This window comes from Falco cherrug, chromosome 3, assembly GCF_023634085.1.
Source record: "Falco cherrug isolate bFalChe1 chromosome 3, bFalChe1.pri, whole genome shotgun sequence".
In the NCBI taxonomy this organism is placed as follows: Eukaryota; Metazoa; Chordata; class Aves; order Falconiformes; family Falconidae; genus Falco; species Falco cherrug.
The window spans coordinates 92932545-92949160 of NC_073699.1; the positions used below are offsets into that span (position 1 = coordinate 92932545).

General features: G+C 42.0%; 1 protein-coding gene across 9 annotated transcripts in view; it reads right to left on the bottom strand.

The window, feature by feature from the left end:
* Nucleotides 1-1791: 1791 nt before the first annotated feature.
* The window catches only part of DUSP22 (dual specificity phosphatase 22), an 89799-nt gene continuing 74974 nt past the window's right edge, over nt 1792-16616 (bottom strand). For all 9 annotated transcript variants that reach the window (XM_055705533.1, XM_027799250.2, XM_055705529.1 and 6 more), the window contains 4 exons: nt 15802-15851; nt 10180-10254; nt 8493-8664; nt 1792-5615 (listed from right to left, as the gene is read on the bottom strand). In XM_055705533.1, coding sequence (XP_055561508.1) covers nt 5430-5615; nt 8493-8664; nt 10180-10254; nt 15802-15851 — 483 coding nt within the window. In that variant the 3' untranslated portion in view covers nt 1792-5429. The remainder of the gene's footprint in view (nt 5616-8492; nt 8665-10179; nt 10255-15801; nt 15852-16616) is intronic.

Consider the following 16616-nt stretch of genomic DNA (forward strand, 5'->3'; position numbering starts at 1 on the left):
AATGAAATAGTTAAACATATAGGAGCTGAGGCACATGGAAAACGAGAACCACATTTAAAACTGTGCTGAGAACGAAGTGTGAAAATAGCTGTTTCTGTCGCATGCTTTGCGTCTCCAGGGGTTTCTACAGAAACACTGTACGGTGCAAGATCATCTTCCTCATGCTGTCTAATATTTTCTAGAGACCATCTAATTTTCCCTCTACCAGTACAATCTTCTTGAGGAAGCGGAAGGCCTCTCGCAATTTGCTGGCAAAGCCCAGACTCCTTTCAGGTTAATGAGCACATCTAAGGACATGCGGGTTCGCCCTCTGTTTCCCTCACTTCACCGCAGGGTAGGACAGGACTACCCGAATCAAATCCGAACTGCCATTTTCTAGGCTTCACAACAGTTACATACGATACTGCATGAAACGAGATACACAGTTGGGAACAGTGGCACGGCACCATGGTTGCTCGCGGCACAATTTTTACATGCGACATGGATAAAAATTGCCCTTGAGCAGTGCTCAGTGGTCAAATGGAGGACAGAGCGGCAGTGCATTTTTCATTTGGAAACGGCAGTTTTCCTTTGGAGGCAGGGGGAAGCCTCCTCTAAAACTTAAAGAGATTTTCCCAGTTCACAAGGGATTATGTTTTAAACGTGTTTTCCGTCTCATCAATGCTATAGCACACATCTAAGACATTGCTACGGATAACAGGAGAAAGGAGGTAACTACACTACTAATTCAAGCCTCACGTAGCAGGCTGCACGGAGTTTAAAGTCTTTTCATAGGAAGACAGGAAAAGGACTGAAACACGCTAATTAAATTAGAGCCATCCCACTGACACTGAGGACGAACTGACGTATCCTATGAACAAGGGCATCTAGCACATTCAGAGCTACCTACAGACACATTAACTTTGTTCTAGCAGAGGATATTATTAATTAGTTGAATCTCTGAGATCCCTTAGGAAACGTCCACACATTCCCAGCCATCTATAAACTTAACAAGTGCTGGGAGAGGGAGGAGAGGGAAAAACAAAAAGATCCAAAACCCACAGTGGTGCCTCAGCATCTAACTCGTCTTCATGATGAGGAAGTCCCACTGCAAGAACAGTTCGGCCTTCAGCAACGACTACAGTGGCCATGAGATCTGGCTACTTAGGTATGACTGGTTATACTTTCAGGTTGGTGGGTTTTTTGTTTTAGGTTTGGGAGTTTTTTAGTTGTTCAAATGCCAGAATTATCCTCTTAGCAGAGAGAGTGTCAAACCAGAAATTCAGTGTTATCTGTGTGAATTTAAGTAGGGCTTTTCCCCCCCTTGCACTGTTAAGTTTTTAATATTTTTTTTTCCCCCCCCGAGAATCATCATCTGCCACTTGCATCAGCTTACTCCAACAAACAGTTACTGAGAACCTTCAGTCTTGGTGGTCTGTAAACTAGCTAAGTTTTACAGCCAATTAAGCTCTAAACCAGTGTGCTATGGAAAAGAAGGTGTTTCAAAAGAATAAAAAAAAAACTTGGATTCACTGCATACCCTGTCACAATGATGGGCCAGCAACAGTGAGTAAGAAAGCAACATGCAACATCCTCTTGTAGGACTACTATCAAGAGATTCTTGCGCTGCAGATTCTTGAACTCACCTGGAAGAACTTGCTGAAGAGAGGGGACATCTCAAGGAGTCTGCGTGCAGGAGAAAAAAGTAAGCTAAAAACCAAAGTGAGTTAGTCTTGTACTCTTGCAGGGATACAAACAGTGAGCAGAAGTCTTCCAGACACTATCATTGATTCCAAGAAATACACAAGCAGATCAGGTGTTAACATTTATTTATAAAAAAATTGTAGAACGTATTAAATACAAACATTTGGAAAAAGCAATCAAGGCTTCACTAAGATGCCCAGGAAGAGGAAGACAGAGAATCAAGAAGCTTACCAGGTTTAGAGTTTTTAAACTAGCTGAAGTAATTACTATAATTTTTCACTGACTTATTTATAGGCAGTGGCCATTATAGCAACCAATGTTATTACTATCCTTTTTAAAAAACAGAGATATGATTTGCCATATCTTCCCACTCAACCACAAAATGTAAGGAAGCAACTCTTTCCAGGTTAAAAATCAGGGTAATAAATACTAATGCATTTACCCATTACCTATATTGTATAACACTAAACATTTGCTTATAATCACACATGGGTATCAAGTTTAGCCAAAAAAAAATAATAAATCGATTATACATTTCAAATCTGGATATCCAGTAAGGTGTTATAAATTTTATACATTTTCCAGTGAACATCAAAACGAGGACAATGTTTTAAAGTACGGAAACAGAATAACTGAATGCATCACCTACACTATAAAGGCCAACTACTAAGAGATGGACTGGGGTCTAGCCGTGTTCCAGATAGCTGGAAAGTCCTACAAACTGCCACTGAAAGGCTGGTTGGAAGACAAATCATGTCACGTTCTCAGTCTGTGTTAGCTCCCCTCCCTTTCTAAAAGGGCCAAAGGTGAGAACTGTAACTACTCCCTCTTCTACACCTTGTGGTAACAAAGTAGTAAACTATCATTCTGCTCTCTACATAGACAAACCAGATCCAAGTTTTCTTAGACTGCTGTTGCTCTTTTACCACTTAAATGCAGTGTGTACAGACCACTAAACAAGATGTAGAAGCAAGACTACAGAAAATACCTCTTCTGTCTTTCAAAAAGAGAAGCACCTCCACTCGCTGACAACATGGCACTCCCTCCATCTTCCTGCTTTACCCTGTATCTGCTTTCGAGCCGCAGCATAACGCACACTGATGTGGCTATATGGCCCTAAAGCCAAATTCAGTTCTAAAAAAAACCCTAAAAATCCTATTTGCAGGACTGACTTTTTGGGAATAACCAAACTATTATGAAATAATCGAACAGTACAGAATAATCTCAGACACATGAACACCAACAGATGTCTCCTATTCTGCCTTGTATTTGTCAGAACAGAAAGAAGAACTACCAATTTACCAGCACTCGCAGGGTTACTACCACAAGGACGAGAGTGCCAAAAGTTTTATGGGATACACAGTGCTGACAGTCAGCTACAGGATGGACTGACTGGATACCTGCAAGAGCAAAGGCAGAATGCTTCCAACAAAGCTGCCCTTTGGGGACAGGCTGAAGTTGCACAACATATCCTATTATGAGTAGAGGGCTGAACAAATGGACCAGCATCCTGAATGCAAGTCAGACCCTCTTGTCGAGGAAAGTGTTTTCCAATCACCACATCTGCCCTCAGAGCACACAGGGGACTGCCAACGTGGGCACTGCTGTGCTGGAATCCCTAAACAGCCAGTTATTTGCAGATCAACAACTTCAAGAAGATCTAAATACTTCTCTTACCAGGCAAACACAGAGCAGGCTGCTGGATATACCAAATAGGTAGTGGTTCATTTAGCTACAAGCTTGAAAACAAAAGCAATTCCAGCACCTTTCCCAAATCCAACAGCATCCCTTACTGCAACACACGACTATGCTACTCTTGCTGTGCTCAGTATGCTGAGAGCACTTAGTGCAATGAGAACCCTGATGCAGGCTTGGACTCAGATGGAACAGGACAGTTCCACCCCGTTCCCTTTTTTTCCTTTTTGGCAATTACTGATGCACAAGATCTACGTTTCACAAGCCATAATGTATTTTTTTTTCCTGAAGATGCTTAATTACAGGTATTTAACAGCCAGAGACCCCGAAAGCCTTGCTCCCAAATTCAAGGAATTCACTGCCACCCAAAGCAAGCTGGAAATCACATGAAGGGGATGGGAGGTCAGAGTACCAAAGAAATTGAAAGATACAACAATCTTATTTAGTATGCTGCCTCTGTCTCCCTCAGTGCTCAGCTTTCAGCACGATACACACCACGTTTAAACAAATGAGAGGTTTGGGTTTGTTCTTCTACCCTGGCTGTTTGGGAAGTATTTCTTACTTTCTAGAATCTTCAAGAAAAATAGGCCTTCTTTCCTCTGAGTCAAAGACAAGAAATCGTGATCTTGGCATCAGTGTCACCCCCCCATTACACCCTCAGAAATCAGTACACTGCCCAGCATCCCCGGTGACATATTTGAAGTTACGCTCTTACAATACACTTGAGTCAGGCAATGGCTCCGTTCCAGAAATACACAACGTTACCAAGAGTGGAGTACAGCCCCTAGCTTTAACCTAGTTCAAAATATATTTTACAAATGCATTCCTACAAATCTGATCACAGCAAAATACATAGTGGTTTTAAAATGGCAGAAAGTTGAACTCAAACAACTGAATTTTTCAAACCAGTGAGAAATATGGGCAATTTTAAAAGAAAACAATAAACTTCTCAAATACAGACATTTGTGAAATATACACGCCACGCACACACTCTCACACGCACACGCACCCACTTACTTCACTCAGTGTCAGATTAAGATTACACAAGGCAATTTTCAAGGTTGCATTTACAACCACAACAACAAGAACAGCATTTTTGAGGTAGCTGAAGTCAAAGAGCAAACCACAGCACAAGCAAAGAAGCAGGTGCTCGCACTCACACCGAGCCCACTCTTTGGAGACACGTTATCATGTGCGCAGGGGCGTGTGTTGAAGAGGCACGTGTTCCGCAGGGAATGACGTTCAGTGGCACTGGAGACCGGATAAATTATTCTCCAGAGAAGCTTATGTTGGGAGACCAGAAGCACGATCAAGGGACCACGGCTTAAATCACTGCACGTCAGCTGAGCTGTGGTAACAGTCTTGGTGCTTTTGGTCTGCGGCAGTTCTACTGACAGCTCTGTCTCACGTGCACTGAAGCAGTACAACTGTGGCAGTTGAAGATGTTATTACTCAGAGCTGTCTGTCCCACTTCTCTCCTACATGCTACTGTTGGTAGAAACGTACGTGTACCCATAGCTCACCTGCTCCAGTTTTCAGCCTAGCATTCGAGATGAAGCCCACCTCCACAGTATTGCTTGCCAATGGACTGTGAACAGGAGCAGCAGAGACACAGACTTGAGTCCCCTTCTTCAGGTGCAATAACATCTTTGACACATGAATAGCGCAGAGATGTCAAACTGCCACAGCTTGAATCACCAGACTTCATCTGAGCCCTTTGCTAGCCTACAAGGGAAGGAGCTGAGCTAACCTCACAGCAAATGCCAGGCAATGTGGGCACAAGGGGATAACAGCTGTGGCTGGCTGACAGACTGGCTCAGCCACAGGAACAGGATCACGTCTGCGGGCACACCGAGCTTGATCCTGCCCAAATGACAAAACTGTGTGAAACACACTCATACACATACACATAACGTAGTTTTTTCATCAAGAAGCTTTCTACAAATCAACTGCTTGCATGTTTACTGCTGAGAGTCTTGAAGATGGGATGGAAATTATGGCAAGATGTTTTTCAAAGGTAGAAAGAAAAAAAAAAAATCAACCTCCTAGGATTAGGTCTCTGTTGTGTAGTTGCTGTATGAGAGAGATGGCACAGATGAGAAGTTGTTATTCCACTGTCTTCCTCCAGTATTCTGCTGCAACTCTGCCTGCTCTTTATATTTGCTCAGAAGATTTTTGGCTTCTTGCAGATCCTGAGAAGAGTTTTCCCCATATTCTTCTTTCAGCCACTGCCTGAACTGCAGAAATTGAACACACATACACAATTTGATGGAACAATAACATGAGACTGATGCAGAAGTAATACTGCCTCCTGTCCCACAGGATTTCAAGAGCCTTTAAGAACACAAACAGTTTAAAGAAAAGCACTCCAAATAATGCACGTCCTCCAATAGCAGCACAGAATACACAGGCACAGGAACACATCTGAAATCACCGAGATCCCTTAGATCCCCCTAAAATGACACACTTGCATAACAGCTTGGCTGACTGGAGTAATACAGAGTAAGGACCACCCACTGGGCAAGGACATCCTGGACTTAAAAGCTCCCCCTTCCTCTTGCATAAACAGACAGTGAGATGAAATAGCGTGGAAGCTAACACGATCAGCCAACTAATGCAAGCCACAACAGGCTGCAAGAAAGCTGCAGATCAGGAAGTGAACCACTCATATGGGTTTTTTATCCTGAAGCCACAAACACCAATAGTAGAAAATACACCGCAGATATCAGGAAAGGTATCTTTCTAGGAAGAAAAGAGTCTAGGAGCTTTGAGAACTATAGAATAGGACTCTATACGTTACTAACACGGATGACTGAATATGGCATATGGTAACAGATATACAAAGTCCAGTTGAAGGTCAGTCCAGCTCTATATTCTGGGATGAGAGTAGCCAGATGAAAATGCTGATTTAAAAAAATCAGACAATAGCAAGGCAATAATGCTGGGACTTCTTCCCTGGTCATTTCCTCAGCTTCCAGCAATTTTCAGTTCAGGTACTTTCAGAGGCTGAGGCAGTATTTTTGTGTTTGACAGCAAGAAATTATTTTTTCTATCATGAGATCACTTTTTGAATCCACAAATTTTTACCACAATATATATGGATTCCAACAAGCTCCATAAGCACATATTGTGTAAAACTCCCCCCTTTCCTTGATTAGCACCTGCCAATTGACAGCTCCATCTCACATTACAGGAAAGAGTGGACATCACACCTGTTCTATTTCTCTATTCCACTCAGCTTCATAGACCTTTGTCACATCCATTGTCATTTCTTTACCAGTTAAAGAATCTGAGTCCACTTAAGTCATTCCTGACACTCTTGTTGCTCTTCTCTGCAGAAGCAGCAAGTAGACACAGACCCCAACTGTTCCATCCCAGTGGAGATAATGTTCCTTTTGCAAGCCTTAACTTTCATAGCTTTGTTGCGTCTGGGTCTCATGGACAGCTTTCTCCATAAAGATCATTTACTAGGACACTGGGAGACAAGACTTCAACAGAGTTACTCCCTCCCACTCCTAAAAGATCATAAGGTCCTGAGTCAAAACTGAAGCCTCAGGCTACTGTGAGGAAGTTTGGAGTTGGTGCAAACCACATTGTGACTTCAGTGACTAAACCCCTTCCTGCAAGACCAAGATCTAAAGGACCCCATTCCAGAACCCCCCCAGAGTACCACCCTGTAGTGGCACAGCAAAACACCCAGGCTGCAGAAATCAGAAAGAAGTTCACACCCTCAGCAGATGGCATTATTCCACTGAAATCAGGTGTGTAAACAGACACCTGCTAAGGATGTGGTCGCTATTAAGAGACAGTAGGAAACTACAGCCCAGCCAGTGACTACAGGTGGATATTTCTTTTTGCAACCTACTGCCTCCCCCTCAGCGAAAAAAAGGCAGAGTGTGCCGTCCATGGTGGATGAAAAAAGAGACGTTACTGTCTTTATCAGGCTATTTGCATATAGCCTTAATTGTCATTGCTGTTAGCCCAGACCAATTAGAGTAGAAATGACTGTAAGGGAGGAAGGAGACAAGTCTGGAAAGTCCCCCTCTGACTTCTGTCTCTTAAAAATCGGTTACTCTACCATTTACACCAGTTCCAAATGATCCAGGAAACATTCAGTTAAATATTAAAAAAACACAAATGTTTACAGTTGCAAAGTGTATCACGCAAAACAAATGGTAATTTCTAAACTATGAGCTTTCTGCAGCAGAACAACAGAGATGGAATAATAAAAAAACCAAACCAATATCCCTTGTCTCAAGTATTTTGCTTTCCGATTTTGGTTTGCCTCTGTTGTTGTTGTTGATTTTTAATCCGCACAATAAGCACAAAAGCCCAGAGAACAGCAATGTGCTGAGCAATGGAAAATGGAGGGGACAGCCACAGTAGCTTGTTAACATAAGTGGAAGTCACCTATCACCCACGGGGAGCAGGTCTTTTGCGTGGGATGGTTCTTTTTAGGGGTAAGAAACTGATTTTTGTTTTATGAAAACCACTTTGCAGTCTTACTGTTCTCTCAGTTCTCCTAGTTCTACAAAGCCTTCAAAGGCTAAGAAGAAAAAAGGGTCGGATTTGAGACCGCCCTAAATATCAGCAAATTTATTCTCAGACAGAGAACTGTGGGGGAGCACAACATATAAGTCATAAAGAAAACCTAGTTTAACTCCTGGATAGCAAAGGTATCAGATTATGATTTCTTTCCTGCTTACTATTCCAAATGAACATGTTGAGGGGAAACCCTTGTTTTTATACAACTGGTACTTATAGGTTTGTCTTTCTGCTGTGTTCTAAGCAACTCACTGTTTAGCTTTTACCCCTCTCTAAAGGTGTCAGTCTTGTATTGTGCCTTATTGCACATGAAGCAGTCACTGGACTGAGAGAACAGTTGGGCAGGAGATGTTTCACTATTGTGCTTCATTTCTTCTCCCACCCAGCATTCCCTGATGCCTTCAGTTCTAGCTGCACCTCCCTAGTGGAGCAGGCTTAGCCAAGAAGCCACTCCCGCGAAGCAAAAACTGGGAGTGAGATAAACCACCCAGGCCACAAAATAATGAGAAATAGCCCACGATCTGACTTGGTGTCGTGTTTCACAGCTCATTCGTTTGTAGTTCATTTACCTGATCAACATCATGTTTTTCGAAGTCCTGTAGCTGCCTCTGGAAGCCCATGTTAGGATTGGCACAGGATCTTGCTGCACGGACAACAGACAGTGCATCTTCCCAGCCAAAGTCTGTGATGGTCATGATGTAGGCAACCACCAATGTTACACTCCTGGAGACACCTGCAAGGCTGCATGAAAAAGGAGGTACAACAAACTGAAGTCGTGCTGTAACTCATCCATCACAGTTAAAAGCATCACTTCCCAACATCACAGCAGGCTGCTGTGTCGCTTGCCACAATGAAGAAATAGTACAATATTTGAGTAAAAGGGGTTTGGTGCTGCTTTTTCAAATGTATCAGAACAAATCTATGACAAGACAGAGAAAGTGGGTTCTGAGTGGTAATTCCTATGAGACTGGGAAGGAAGAAATAAGTATTGAGTCTTCACAAAAGCAGGGGACAGTGCACAGGTTCTAAGTTAGATTTTGGTTTTAATAATCTAGAAATAAGTCACCCACTTTCTTCTCCTTATATAGATCAGAGCAGCAAAATAAGATCCTTCCCTCTCCACCACAAATAAAGGCTTCAGTTTCATGGGGTCAAAACGAACTTTAACTGAACTGCTAAAGTACGTATATTTGGTTGCCTGAGTTCTTTTCCTCTTTCTGCTGTCCATGCACTGCACAACTTCAACTCTCAGGACTCCAGCTTCCCCATGTGAAACACTGGGATAAAGTAAGAATCATTTGCTATTACTGGTTGGACAGCACTTGACAAAAACTCCCAACTATTACTATTTTGAGTATGAATAGTATGTTTGAGTTACATTTGTCCCAAGCACTTTTACTTAGCATTTTAAGAAAATTTATGCTTTTGAAATGCTTTGCAAATTCAAATAGGTTTTTTAGAACTCTAACAGAATTCAGACTAATTATCCCTGTTTTACACACATGGAGACTGACCAAGTGACATGTGCACAGCCCTATCACGAGTCAGCAGCAAACTGAGGCTTTATGCTCAGGGCTGTGTACAAGTCCAGTGTTCAAATCACAAGATGACTCTGATTCCAGATATAGACTCAGATATGTCACTTGGTCATAGTCTTTGTGCTGTATGTCCAATAGCAGAGAGCAAGAAAAAACCCAGGGTGGGATTTCCTTTTCTGTTCTCTACAGTCCCAGGAGCACCTCTCCAATCACAGACTAGCTGTTAACAAATGTAACATTTGAATGCTTCAGCAGTTTAAGGAGAAAAAAAAATAATCAAATTTCTGTTCACAGGAATTTTTTCTTTAACACCTCTGAAGTCACCACAATAGCTGTTATAGAAACTTACCAAATTATTAGGATTATGGAAATCACATTCAGAAATACAGTGATTAAAATAAATAATACGTTTCTAGTCAACGTATCTCTAGTCAAGTCAATCCTACATAAAGGTTTGATACAAAGAGATGGTCAAGAAGAATTTCTCAGGCTCCTTTTATCTCCAAGCAGCTGCCCACCCCAGTGACTCAAAAGTCCTGGCATGAGGCTTTAACAGCATTTGCAAATCTTCTCTGGAGCTATTCAAATACAGGGGGCATTTCAGTCCAAGAGGATTTTGCTATAAAATGGAGATGAAAACTAACTTATCATTATGATGAACATCCAAATGAAGGTAGAGAACCCCTAAACAAGTTTTCTTAGCAAGTGGCATACATACCAATGAACTAGGCAGCCTTCACCTGTAAGCCGGCACTCATGGATAAATTTGATGCTTTCTCTGAAATGCCTTGCCCTGAAAACAGAAGCAGAAGGGGAATAAAGAAAGTGCTGTATTTAGTAAAATCACTACTTAGAAAGAGAGAAATGTATCTGAAAGCTCACTTAACACTGTTTCTAGAATTTAGAACTGAATACAGGTCTTACAAAATAAAAGTTAGCGTCTGCCAACGAAGCGCAAAACTCACTGGCATAGTTATTCTCTGCACTACCTGAAGAAAGAACTGGTATCTTAGGCATTAGCAGGGCAAACATTAACAAATGTTCTGGACTGTCAAGTCTGTATTTCAGTTTGTGTTCTATTCCTCCTTAGACTAGTAACTTGACCTCATGTGTCCTTCCGTATGTCCAGATGTCAGATGAAACTCAGCAAGACCACATGAAGAGTTCTGAAGGTACGTTCTCTCTCACAGAGGCATCCACTACCTGCTACCCAAACTTACGCTTTGACTTCACCTCCTCCTTCAAACCATGTACTAGGACACATCTAGACGTTACAACTTTCTTCTTTGCAACATGAAATCTCTCCCTTTTAAGTCTGTGCTACGAAAAAAATCTTGATTAAGCCCTGGCTTCTTCAGCTCCTTCCAGTCTCCTCCTCTCAGACTGCAGTACCCCTTCTGTCTGCCCTTACTCAGGGTGTCAGCCAACCCTGGCCTACAACCTACCTTTTTTAAAGCAGTGGAGGAGAAAATGTGGAGAAGATAAAGACTCTGTTTAAAAACATTAAGGTTTATACTCTCATTATGCTTTACACATGCCTCTTCCTTTTAAGTGGGGCAAGTCTGATGGAAAGTAACTGGGCAGCTGTCATCATCTCAGGAAATCTGCAGCATTGCAGCAGCTGTCATCATCTCAGGAAATCTGCAGCATTGCAGCAGCTGTCATCATCTCAGGAAATCTGCAGCATTGCAGCAGCTGTCATCATCTCAGGAAATCTGCAGCATTGCATCGCTGCATCCCAGTCCCAAGTTGCTCACCCTGCCTCTGCCTTCCAGACTGCAAAGCCTTTGGGACTGCCTGCAATTTATCACAGTGCAAGCAGTGCCTCTTAGTTCAATACAGTTGGAGTTCACTGTGGCCTTTGACAGCTCTTTCAATTTAAGTTCACAAGCAGTAGCAACGTGTGCAACACAGACAGAGGAAAGGGCTTCTTAAGGGGCCGGCGGTACTGGGCTTATTGGCAGACACAAACCTGAGAGCACACTGCACTCAACACTCATGAAACACAGTGTCCTGTATTCAAGCTGGTTTTCCTTCTCAGCGTGAATATTATACCACAAGGGTAAAAGAAAAAAATAAATCTCAGCCCAGCACCAGCAGCCACACAAATACCAGGAATACCCACACAAAAGGAAGCGTCCCTTCCTGCCCAACAGTGCAGCTGCTGATAGCATAAAGAGGACATGGAGAAGGACAACAGCGATGCAATAGTGTGACAGCACCTGTGGAACTTGCAAAAGCAATTATGTCTAACTTGAAATTTGCAAAAAGTGGGATCCCAAAGCCCAGGGCTCCCTCTCCAAGGCTGTTCTTGCATCACTGGATACAACATGGAGAACAGCTGGAGAAGACTTGGGTGACTTATTTGGAAAATCTCAAGGCACAATGCAATCCCAAGCTTTAGGACAACATGTCAACTCAGGATTTTATGTTTCTCAAGAAACTGGTCAAGCATGTGGGATAAGTGAAGAAGAGGGATAAAACCTTACAACTGCATTTCTACTCAGGCTGCCACAACAAAATATTTTCACTGACTGACTTCTACCAAATCATGGTGCTCAGGTCTACCTGGGGGGCATGAGCAGCTTCACATAAATGAACTCAGAGGACAAATAAGATGTTGGGCTGTGTGAGCAGGAGGCATTGCTATTGCACAATGGAGAAGCACTTGTCTGAGATGGAACAGATTCAGTCAAAAGAAAATTGGTTAGGGCTACATTGGCAACATACCAGTTCTCTCACACACCCATCTTTTCTCCTTCTCTCTAGGAAATCTGGCCAACAGTGCAGCTCCAAGCACCACTGAATTCACTTCAATAGTCTAGCACAAGTTTTCATTAAACACTTCAGTGCTTTGATTTGAAAAGTATCTGCGAATGAGCATAATGCCTTTGCAAGGTACTAAATGTAGTTAGCAGTGAATTCCATCCACTCAGTTTTATTCACCCTTCCTTACTGCTGACACTTTGTCTGCTGAAACACTGTCCAGTGTGTTCACAGGCATTCATGAAAACGGGAAGAGCAATAGCCAAACTTAGAATCAGTGCTGCTCTGTAGAACCATGGCAGTCCTCACCCTGAGTGTGATGGAAGTAGAAACAGCCCTATGGTACTGGGGTCTCTGCTGGCTCCAGCAGACACAGTTGACTAAACTAATTTTCAAAGTGATGGTACAAACCATATTTACATGAAAACTAAGGCTGAGGACCAGTTAGCTGCGTGGCAAGTGCCAGACACAAAGAAGAATGGTGAGTCTTACATTAACCACAAAACAGTTGATCACCATCAGTAACAGGAAAGCACTTGACAAATATGTTGATTTGCAGCCTATTTCTTAGACTGAACAGTTACTTCAAGACAATTTATTACATGGTATCTGGCTTTTCATCTCCCAGCTTAAAGCTGGGTCCTGAACTGCATCATCTTCACAGTGGGAAACCACCACAGGAGGAACCACCAGTACAGTGCTCCTACCAGGACATTGTAAAAGTTATCTAAACTTACATATAAGCAAGCTGGATAACCCAAAACTAGGCTGAGGGCAGAGTTACAATACAAAATCTACATATTCATTCGTTGCTAGTCAGACTTCTACAAATATCACAAAGGTTAAAAAGAAAGCATCCAAATCAGCTAGGAAGCCGCATCTTGACATTTCTTCCCTTCGGCAATGCAAATGCAACAAATATCCACGTAAATTTCTTTTCTTAATAGGTTATGTGGCTTCTGTAATTACCACCACTAACAGCCTGACCACTGGAGGTTATTTCCTTAGAAATACGTAGACTGTGACAATTAGCTGGAAGAGGACAGGAAGGGAAGATTTGATTTCTACAGAATTTTTTAGCAACAGGTTCTATAGGAGATGACATTTCTGGAGAAGTCAGTAGTCCAAGGCAAAATTCTCACGGTCCAGGGAAAAGATTTAACACCCAGCAAGCACCTCAAGTCTCAAAAGCAACAGCTTGATTCCTGTGCTTGGTAGGGGCAGAGCATGGGAGTAGGATCAAGCTTCTGAGACACGTTAGTGAACATCCACCTGTTAACAGGGGAATCCCTGCTGTATTTCCCTATATCTCCTCTGAGGAAGGGAGCTCCACTAAACAAGCTTACTAGGAGTAAATGTGCATTACACACGTAAGAAACCAGAAGTTTCCTCTCACAAAAACTGAGCTGAAGGGAATTAAGAGCTCATAGTCCCAGAATCCAGTGGGTAAAGGCTTTCAGCTGGATGTTATCAACCTGCCAGCAGCTGCAAAGTAGCAGCAAAGCTTCTGACAAACTTGCTGTTGGGAGAGACAGACAAGACTGCAGTGTGTATTTAGTCAGTTGTGCCTGTCAACCATTGCTAAGAAAACACAAGGATCTGCAATACAGGATACTGCTTCCCCCCCACCCCCCAATACCACCAGGATTCCTCTTTTGAAACAGGAGGGTAGATACACAAGATGTTGCAGAGGGACCAATTCCCTTCCCTTTTCCCCAGCTATCCCTCCCTCCACAGAGGGCACAGGCAGTACGGTTAATAGCTCCTAGATAAGACTGTGACAGATCCTCAGAGTCTGAACACACACAGCTTCTTCCTCTTGCTTTCAGAAGATTGTATGTGCAAAGCAAGCAACACTGCTATTTGTGAGCATCGTGATTTGATCTTGACTGTATAAAGCAAAAAAAAAAAAAAACCAAACGGTTACTCATCAAGTTTTAAGTGATAAAATGTATCAGTATTAGAAGTAATGACATTTGCTTGCAGCCACCTGATACCAAAGCAAGTATTTCAGATGCCTGCAGCATAACAGAAACAATACTCATGCAAATATTGTATCTTCTTACTGAAGCTTTAAGAGCTTTGGTACTGTGCCAGACAGCTCAAGTGCTAGAGGTGGTTTTTCAATATAACTCCTTGAAATTAACAGTGAGCGAGCAGCTGAATTGTACACTGGTTAACATTCATCACAAATGCCATCCTTTCTATTTCCATTCCCAATTGATCCAGATCTCTATTAACAAAGGAAGCAGATTTGCAAAACATTTTCAGAAAAGCCACAGATGTCAGAATATCAACAAACAATTAATAGGACATACGAGTGTTTCCCTCTAATCTCTTATTTCTTTTCCTTCCCAAAAGGATTTAACATTTTTTATTCTTATTTAATTATTGAGGCGACAAAAATTGTCCTTGACAAAGAATGTTTGCTGTCTGCTTTCTCATTACAGACCTGTCCTGGAAATTTAGGGGTTTGGGGTGTTTTTTATTGTGGGTTGGGGCGGGGGGGTATGTGGTGGCGGTTTGAAGGTTTCCCCCTCCACCCCTAAAATCACGACAGAAATGCAGAATGAAAAAGGCAAATCACCACACAAATGCCACACTGGAATATTTCTAGGGTACGAGAAACACATGCTCTAAAAATATCCTCTGAAAGCACAAGCCGGAATATTGCTGTGATGTGAGAGAAAAGCAGCGCTGCACTTCCTTCCGTACCTACCAGGCCTCTTTCAACTACTTGTTTCTCTACAAAACTTGGTAGCAGGATGTGGCTGAAAGCCCCCTCACCTCTCCCCAACATAAACAGTGAGCTCGAGAAGAAAGAGTTGGTCACCATCCAAGTTCTCTTACAAAACCTGTTTTGATTTCTCTTTGGAATCAAGACTTGCCATGTTCGACGGCTCAAAACATTAAAACCAAGGGCAAGTCACTTAGTGTTTCATGAACATTAGCTGAGATGAGAAAGAGCGAGGCTGGGACACCCTAGTTTCAGTACATATATCCTCGAGGCAAGAGTCACCACAGGGCAGAAACTCTGTGCTGTGCCAGCCTCCTACTAAGAGCAGTGGGGCCTTCTGAGGCAGCTTCAAGAAGTTCAGAGCAGATAGTTGCAGGGGTAGTTTGCACACTGGGACTTTATCTTGAAGGCTCACCGTGAGGAATTTATTTCAACCCTTGAAGAACGAGGCTTCACACCTCTTTCAAATATTTTCTTTTTGTTAATGGCTGGAGATAGTGATAAAAAAAAAAAAAAAAAAAGAACAGCCAAGCAAAAAGATTTAAAAAGACAACTGCTAGGACAAACTGGGACAAATTAGGAGCAGACTACGGAATTCCTGAAGTTTAAAGCTACAAATGAAAAGCATTTGCACCCTACAAACCCTTACATACAAAAAGAGGGTCTGAACCAAAGTGCCTGGAATAAAGTGTTACTGTGGTTTTTTTAACAGATTAAAACCCACAAGTGTAATACTTCAGAGAGATCAGAATCAGATCTTCCAGCTCATTGTAATACAGGTATCACAATACTGAGGGACTTCTGGGGGTTTGTGGTTTATTTTTCAAGAAAACTTACAGGTTCTGTGATGGTGAGTCAGCAGCCGGAATGCACAGGTACTTCACTCCCTGTGTAAAGAAGCAAAAAGGAATGAGAAAATAGCCAAATTAAATACATTTATCTACAACTGCACAAGTCCTGCTCTAAACTGGTGCAGTTTTACTGACATGGAGGAAGGCACAGCATTATTCAGACAGGCAGAGATCATATCTATGCAGCCAGATTTTAAAATACTTTTCACATCTGCTTCATTGCTAAGACACCAGCAGGTAGCATAGTCATGCTTATCCCAAGGCCCAACAGCAAGCTTTTTAAAATAGAACCATCTTTACTAAAAAGGTGTAAACCTCTTTTTCAAAATCTCACTCTTCTTACATTTCTAGTAAAATTCAGTTGCATCTTCTCCTGCCCTTCCCCTTCTCTGAACAGATGCTATAGCTTAAAATTGTGATGCTATTTCTTTTGATCCCATGCAGTCACTTTTCTTTGCTTGGTTGATAAATCAAACAAAATGCATTTCAGAGAAGAAACATGTTTGTGGTGTGGGGTTTGTTTTTTTATTTTTGGGAAACTTCAAGGACAACCATAAAACTCATACTTTTCTCCCACAGTTAACCTCACTTTAGTCGGCTATTATAGTAAGTTACAAGATCGATTAGGGAAGTTACGATAACCATTTCTGATGCATTAAAAATGTTACTGGTATATTTAAAACAACACTATAATCACACACTACTGCTTTGCATTGTCAACGCTCATTTTAACTGTCATTTTATTTTCAAAGCTTCTTTTGCTCCTATGACTGTTAAGAAAAAGAACACTTCTGAAAGTAC